Source organism: Coccinella septempunctata, chromosome 7 (genome assembly GCF_907165205.1).
Source record: "Coccinella septempunctata chromosome 7, icCocSept1.1, whole genome shotgun sequence".
NCBI classification, from domain to species: domain Eukaryota; kingdom Metazoa; phylum Arthropoda; class Insecta; order Coleoptera; family Coccinellidae; genus Coccinella; species Coccinella septempunctata.
Window position 1 is genome coordinate 19,548,902 of NC_058195.1, and position 7,844 is coordinate 19,556,745.

Sequence of the window (7,844 nt, forward strand, 5' to 3'; positions counted from 1 at the left end):
GCCCGTCCTGACATCAATCTTAACTGCACCGAATTTATTCAACATAACAGCATGATCGTACTCGAAAAAAATTCTTTGAACAGCCTCCATTAGTCCGAGAGCTGGCAACGAAATTCGGCAAAACTTTTGTACTGGCGCATAATTTAATATGATTTAGTATTGAGGGTGTACATAAGGCAGCACCCACTCTCAAAGTCAGATAGTGGAACACCTAGCGGCGACGCGCTTTGATGTAGGTATATGAAATTATAACACACTCTACAAGTATTTTGTAATGATTGAAAATTGTCACTTGTTCATTGAACAGAAAACTTGAAAAAGTGGTCAAATCTCATTTTAGTGAAACGCGGTGTGTCAGTACACCACATAAGTTGCTGCCTTGACGATGTTGTTTCAAAAGAATTGTATTGGCTGAAACTGCATTTACTGCTCAAATATCATATATTATTTGTGAATAAAATATTCAGACCACATATCAATAGAAGAGAGGCAGTCAGCAGTGACCCCAAAGTACGGATATTGTAATTTTATATAAATCAAAGAGCGTCGCCGTCAGATGTTCCACTACCTGACCTTTTAGCTTGGGTGCTGATTCATATACACCATCAAAACTAACTCATATTTAATTATGATTCATTACAAATCTTTTGCCGATTTTCGTCGCCAGCTCTCGGAATATATGTCATTGTGATGTGTATGGCAATCGTATATTGGGTTCCAAGCAATGCATCTAAACTCCAGTTTGCTCGTCACAAATGTATTGAACAGCAAAATCATGGTTTCCGTATCAGAAAATATCTGCTATTACGCACGATGAATTCATACATTCTTGGCCTCGTACCAAGTAAATGATTAATATGAGAAACAAATGTAAAACTTTGATCAAAACAACGCCAAGATCTTTTATCTCCGTTTTTTTGCTCAGGACGCTGCCATCAAGACTATAACTATACAATAAATAGTTCTTTTTCCTGGTGTACGTGGCGACATTGCACTCAAAAATGCTAAATGGTAGTTGATTTCTGCCACACCAAATCAAGAATGAGTCCACAAAGCACGCTGCAGGAAACCCAGTCTTCAATAGAGCCTATATCACCAAAGATTTTAAAATCGTCGGCATGAGCCCATGCACGAATACGATTAATTAGATGCATCGTCACTTGTTCAAACTTCCGGGAGTGGATAACTGGAGTGGAAGGCCTCTAAAATTCCCTGATCGACTTTTTGTTCCAGATCGTAATGCGAGAGGTTTGGCCAATTAGTTTCGAACTGTTGTAAGTTTCGCTTCTGATGGATCTTAATGGTGGATCAGTTCCTCTTCTGTTATTTTATATTCGATTATCCTATGGTCAGAGATTGATGGTTTGGTCACCATTTCCCAAGCTTTAACACTTCTTCTGGAAGCTGCGTTGACCATTGTCACGTCCAGAACCCCTTTTCCTGCCCTAGTGACAGAACCAGGTGTTGTCCCCACGTTCTTGAGATAGTTTTTCATCCTGCCAGAGTTCTGCAGGCCAGAATAATCTCCAATTCAGTAACGTTATTAGTTCTCAGATCTAAAAATTCTTCAATCAGAATTACCATTCAAACTTTATGCCCTGGGTATGAAGCCCCCTGTTCGAACATTGATCCTTTGTATTTTTCACTTTTCTGTTCTTCGTTCACTACCACATTATTTTTGGCAGCGAAGGGAATACGGCACAAGAAATTCTTTGAGCTCTTTTTCTGGCAGAACTTTATCGAGCTTTATTGCGTGTATATATACGCTTTTTCAACAACTTGGCATATGCCAAGTTGTTGAAAATGCCTAATTGCAATATATGCGAGCTTTATCATTCTCAAAAACTGCTTTGGTCTTTGGAGGTTCAAATGAGAGCTTTGGTTATTTGTCTATGCCATAAACTTCTCTCAGATGGAAGTAAGGAATTCGCATTGTGTCGCTCTATATACCATGATAAAGTATGAATTCTGCAAGCGGACAAGATGTGCATAAGAGTTTTCGTCGATCACGGCTAGCCCTTGCAAGATGTTGAGGTGACCACTTGCATTATATTCTTCTTATACTACCTAGTATTCTAGTATCTAGTATCACTCCATCATGATGAACAAATCCTTCATCAGCTCAGCCGACTCCAGAAAAGCAGAAGATGATTTTTACAGCAAGTCATGGTCTTTCAATCTCTTGAAATATATGAAGTATATGTTTACTCATATGATATTCGAATGAAAACTTCAGTTTTGCTTTTTTAACCTGGCTTTCTAATATCTTTTGTTCTGCTGGCGTGGTAGATTTTCCTACTAGCTTAAGATCGATTCATATGTCGGATATTAGCTTCTCCAAAGCACTCCAGCTCTTTGACTTTGATTTTATGATGAGCTACTATTCCCTTGAGTGGGTCTTGACCTCTCAATAATCTTCTTCCATTTCTAACTTTTGTGTATAATGTTGGTATTGCAAACTTTGAAACCCCTCGAGGAAAGTATATCCTTTGTATCGAAGAGTTACAGTTACAGTTTGTTCGGCGCATCTGTCGAATCCCCCAGACCTGCTACCGCGACCAAAGCGGTCTATTGTGGCACACAAACAAGCTCAAAGAGCTAAACTTCTACCTCCAGTGCCATCTTCCAAAGGGAAGAGGTGATAACAGAGGAGGAGTAGTTCATGAGTTCCCCTAGAACCAGCCTGAGCGAACCTTGTCTGCCGCTGGGCAGTCACTGAGGATATGCTCAATGGTTTCGTCCTCCTATAAGCAAAGAGAGTCCTTGTATATCGAAGAGCTACAATTCATATTCAAACTCTTCTATCGAACTCGAGAATTTTATTCGCCGTCCATTTAACTACCCTGAGAGAGTAGTTGACTCTCCAGACTGCCAAATCGTTCGTAGGATAAACGTAGGATAAACTAACAACTGTGCAGTTAATGCATTTCTAATTTGAGTTATCTCCAGAGCACCACTCTCTCACATTCATTTGTTATTTAAAAAAAAAGGAAAATGAAATATATAACGTTTTTAAAATTATTACATAATCACTAAAGCTCTTCTTGACAAAAAGACACTTAAAGAGTGTTTGAAACATTCTGAAATAAGATTCCCCAATTGAGCAGTCCACAAACTAAGGATGATAGCCATCATAAATATAGAGGTGTTTTGAAAGATGAAAGTTGTAATAACTGGAGCCAATAATATAATACGATCACGTCATCGAGTTCGAATAATTCTACTGTATCAGATTCTAAAACATATGTGGCAACTACGCTGGACGCAACAACATGCTAATGGTGAACAGTGAACTAATAACCCATAGAAGGAATCTAACCGTCAGATGCGGTCGTAACGCGGGTACGAAGATAAAAGTCACGTGACTCGGGGCAAGAAACGAGGCGCTTGAACCGAATTCATAGCGATTTCGGTTTATTTCTTCAATTTCGAATATTTATACAATGATTTCGACGTACTCACTCATTATTTTAGAATAAGACATCTCGAACTAGCAATTCCTTGTATTAATTTGGAGCTAGGCAAATGGTTTGATAATAAAATATGAATTAATTTATGTTGAATCAATTTCTTTACGAATGAAAGAGAAATTTTTAACATTTTGTGTGTTCCATAGGAATTAAATTTAATGATATATTTGAATGAATTATCAAAACATTAAATGTTTCTTATGATCATTGTCGTTTTGAAAGAATTAATTTGATATATATTCGTACAAGATGCGTATCTTCTATGTCAATGGTTTATAATTTCTTTTTTGATGTATTCTCAGAAGGAATGTTTATTAAAAAATACTTTCGAAATACTGTACACGACTTAAAGGTGATTATTCAAAGTTTCCTGATCGAAAATTCACACATTCAAATTGAACTCTTTCCTAAAAACGAGCGCATGGTTATTTTACCCAAATGTATTTTTTTTTAATTTTGAGCCAAAGATGGTATGAATTTTTTTCATATAACCATGTGGTTTAATACTCATTGATATAATTATAATCAGATTGACAAACCAACCCATCATATTTGGTCAACTCAAACTTATATTTCCTTATAATATGTTAGTAAAAAAATACAAAAATGATCAAAGAAATTTATTTTCAAGTTGAAGAGAATTTGAATACATCTTTTGGAAAAATTGAAATTACAAATCTGAATAAATTATTTGTTGAAATTTTGAGTTGTCTCAAAACTAACTCCTGTTCAGCCTTCGGAATACATTCCTGTAACAAAATATTTTAAACGAATCACAAATTAATTCAAATATCTCCGACCCACAAATCCGAAAACAAAAAAATTTTGGAATACCAAGATTCAAAGATTACTCACCTACATACTTACCCCAGATATGTTGAAATGAAAGAAAATATGTGAGCTATACCTTTAAGTTTCTGGAAAAAGGGAGCACCATCCTTACTGAGCCAAAATAATTCCTCAACATGCATTAATTTGCATTAGTCAATGATTCTTTATAGGCCTCCAGTTCATACTTGTCTTTTACCTGCATTATGTAATAATAATTTTGAGAGACATTTTTAGAAGTTTTCAAATGCAATATCAGTTTTTTCAACTTTATCACCCTGCTATGCAATTTATGTTTTTTTGTTTATTATTTTCTTTTCTAATTTTCTCAATACTCCTATTGGCAATATTCCAAACCATTTTGGCTTCAGCTGTACTCAGAGCAGAATATTTTACATCCCCAAAATAATGCCTCCTCCTGCAAAATAATTATTTGAGGTTTTTCAGAGCAATCCTTGGTATCGATATTCACAGACTCCAAGTAGTTTTCAGAACTGAAAATATATCAAATCTGGATATAAAAATACTGCACTATTTAGGTAACCACCTAGTTGATAGAAGATCCAGCTTAAGCTTTTTCTCTTCAGAAGTAGATTCTGCTTGAATCTCCTTCTCGGCTAATCTTTTTCTGATTTTCCTTGGTTTGGGTGTTTTCTTTATCAAGTGATCAGAAAAATCAAAAATTGAGGGAATTGAATCTTCTCTCAGTTTGATTTGGCCGAATTGTCTAACCACATCACTTTCAAGGAAGTGGTTACTACATAACATTTGTTGGCTGAAAATTTTCCTTTTCCATGGCTAAGACCCATAGGGATCTCAATTTTGAATCACTGGGAAACCTACAGAATTTTTATATTAATATGATAATCATTTAAGAACTATTAGGTACAAAGATTAGAGATTCGATTTATAAGTACTCACGAGAAAAATGAAATCCCACTGCCTTTTCTGTACCTTTGCATACAATTATATGCCGAACACGACTTTACCATCCTAAAGAATCAGAAGTGAATAATAATTTCACAAAAATTTCGCACAAAAATGAGGAGAAGCACAAATAAAACTAAAAAACTAAGCGATTCACGTATAGACTACAGAGAACTTTGGCCTATGTTTTGCCCCGAATCAGCTGATTATCTTCTATCTCACAAACGTTCCCGTGGGTCTCTCTCTACACTCCTTCCATGGGTTATTAGTTCACTGATGATATATATATATATATATATATATATATAATATATATATATATATTTTTTTTTTTATTTCACACATATTCGTGGGTTTCTCGCGATTACCCGGACTTGGCGTCAAGGGTAGTCCCGTGCTGCTGCTAGTGAGGATATAAAGTTTTTCTTATTATATTCACCGTTCCCAGTATAACCGCCTTTTGCATCCACATAATCGTGTTTTGCGGCAGCTTCAATTCAAGTAGATGTTGGGTGGTTTTTCTGTGGACGAGACCGTTGGCAGATATTATCAGCGGCATTATTCTCGCATCCTTCAACTTCCACATATCCCGGATTTGTTGTGCGAGCGCTTCATATTTTGTTATCTTTTCGGTGTATGTTTTCGTTAAGTTCTGGTCCTGCGGCACAGCAAAGTCTATGATAATTGCTGTTTTATTGACCTTATCGAATATTACCATATCGGGTCTATTGTGTTCGACCCTTCTGTCGGTTATTATTGTTAAGTGCCAGTATATTTTAAATTGCTGGTTTTCTTTTAATGTTTGCGGTGCGTATACGTGGTGTGGTGTAAAATGCGGGATTAATTCTTTTTGTAGGCATATTAGTTGATGCACAACTTTCCCCATGTTGTCATGTCGGGTGAGATATTTGGTGCCCGCTATTGTTGTGCAGCCTGATGTGAGGTGTTGGACTGTTTCCTCAGCGGTGTTACACAACCTGCACTTTGTTGTTTCCACCTGTTGTTGCAAGATGTGTTTCAGGTAAGTTCTTGTTGGAACAACCTGGTCTTGGATGGCCTGGAGTGTTCCTTCCGTTTGAGGGAAAAGATAGCCTTGCTTGAGGTAGGTGTTGGAGGTTGTCATGTCTACCTCAGGTTGTTGAAGGCTATTGAAAAATCTGCCATGCAGCGCTTTGGATTTCCATTTGTTTCTTAATTTTTCCGCAGGGTCTTCTTCCTGTATATTTCTGGATGTTGAGGCAATTCGGCGCTGTGCTGCTATCCATTGATGGAGAGGTAAGTTGTTTTTTTCAAAGTATTGTGTTATTTTTTTTTCCTCTTTCAGGCAGGTATGTTCCAGGCTGCTGAGTCCGCGTCCTCCTTCTTTTCGAGGTAAGTAGAGCCGCTCTATCACAGAGTTTGGGTGTAGCATGCCTTGTTGTGTGAGTGTTGTTCTTATTCGTCTGTCCAAGTTCTCCAAATCTGTTTTCGACCAATTAAGTATTCCAGCCGTGTACGTAAATGTGGGTATAGCCCAGATGTTGATGGCGTTTATTTTGTTTTTGGCGGACAATTGTGAGTTGATTATCTTTCTTGTTCTTCTTATGAGTTCTGTTTCTGCCGCTTTCTTATTTTCTTGTTGTTTAATTTCGTACGTTTGCTGTATGCCAAGATATTTGTACCTATCCTCCGCCTTCATGTTCGCCATCTCTCGTCCATCTGCCAGTCTGATGTTCTCGCCTTCCACTAATTTTCCCCTTTTCACCTCTACCGTTGCACATTTCTCCAGACTGAATCTCATCCCTATGTCTGTGCTGAACCTCCGTACGAGTTCAAGCTCTCCCTCCAGTTGTTTTTTTCCCCTAGCGTACATATATATATATATATATATATATATATATATATATATATATATATATATATATATATATATATATATATATATGAACTAGTAGTCCGTTGTGACCTCCGTTAAGTTCATTGGGCGACCTGACCTCCGGGTGAAGGAGTTATATAATTGGAATAATTTTTGCTTATATATGTAGAGGGGAAGGTAAATAACAGGGGTACCTGAAGAGGGGAAAAGATTTGTATCGAAAAATTTTTGAATCAGACCTTACTACCTCCGCATATATTTCTTATTAGTAGTGCGCTCTCACCTCCCGAAACGTTGCCAGATTTTAGGAGGACAGAAAGTAAGGCAGATTTAATTCTACTCATATACAGAATACAGCTGCTCTTCCGATTCATTCACACATACTGAAACCTGTAAATAGTTCGACAACGATACTGATATCAATAAACCTCATACGCTAATAATTGATTGATAAGGTTCGTGATCTCGGTGTAAATGAATTTGGACAGAAATTATTATCTTTTCTTCATGAATATCAACAGTATTGAATAAATAGGCTTATGTCTACGATACTTCGTCGGATAGGGGAGTTTAATACCATATAGGTCCCAAAATGAATGATACATGACAATGAAATTTTTCGTGACATATAAGATTAATTCCAAAGACAATTTTATTGAATTTGTTCTGGTATGAAATAGTAATCTAATTTTTGGGCATTATATTCACCACATTAGGAACTTCATTGAAATGTTTTTCCCGAAGGAATCAACAAAGATATACGT

The 7,844-nt window shown here is 36.6% G+C and overlaps 1 protein-coding gene across 1 annotated transcript; it reads right to left on the bottom strand.

Moving 5' to 3' along the window:
- Positions 1 to 5,628: 5,628 nt before the first annotated feature.
- Positions 5,629 to 7,005, bottom strand: LOC123316931. The gene has a single exon (XM_044903249.1). It carries the CDS (start codon positions 7,003 to 7,005, stop codon positions 5,629 to 5,631), a length of 1,377 nt encoding a protein of 458 aa, XP_044759184.1.
- Between the last annotated feature and the right edge of the window lie 839 nt (positions 7,006 to 7,844).

What these genes read in the sequence shown, in the direction of transcription:
- LOC123316931 (XM_044903249.1), bottom strand. Translation starts at nt 7,005, where the DNA reads ATGAGATTCAGTCTGGAGAAATGTGCAACGGTAGAGGTGAAAAGGGGA.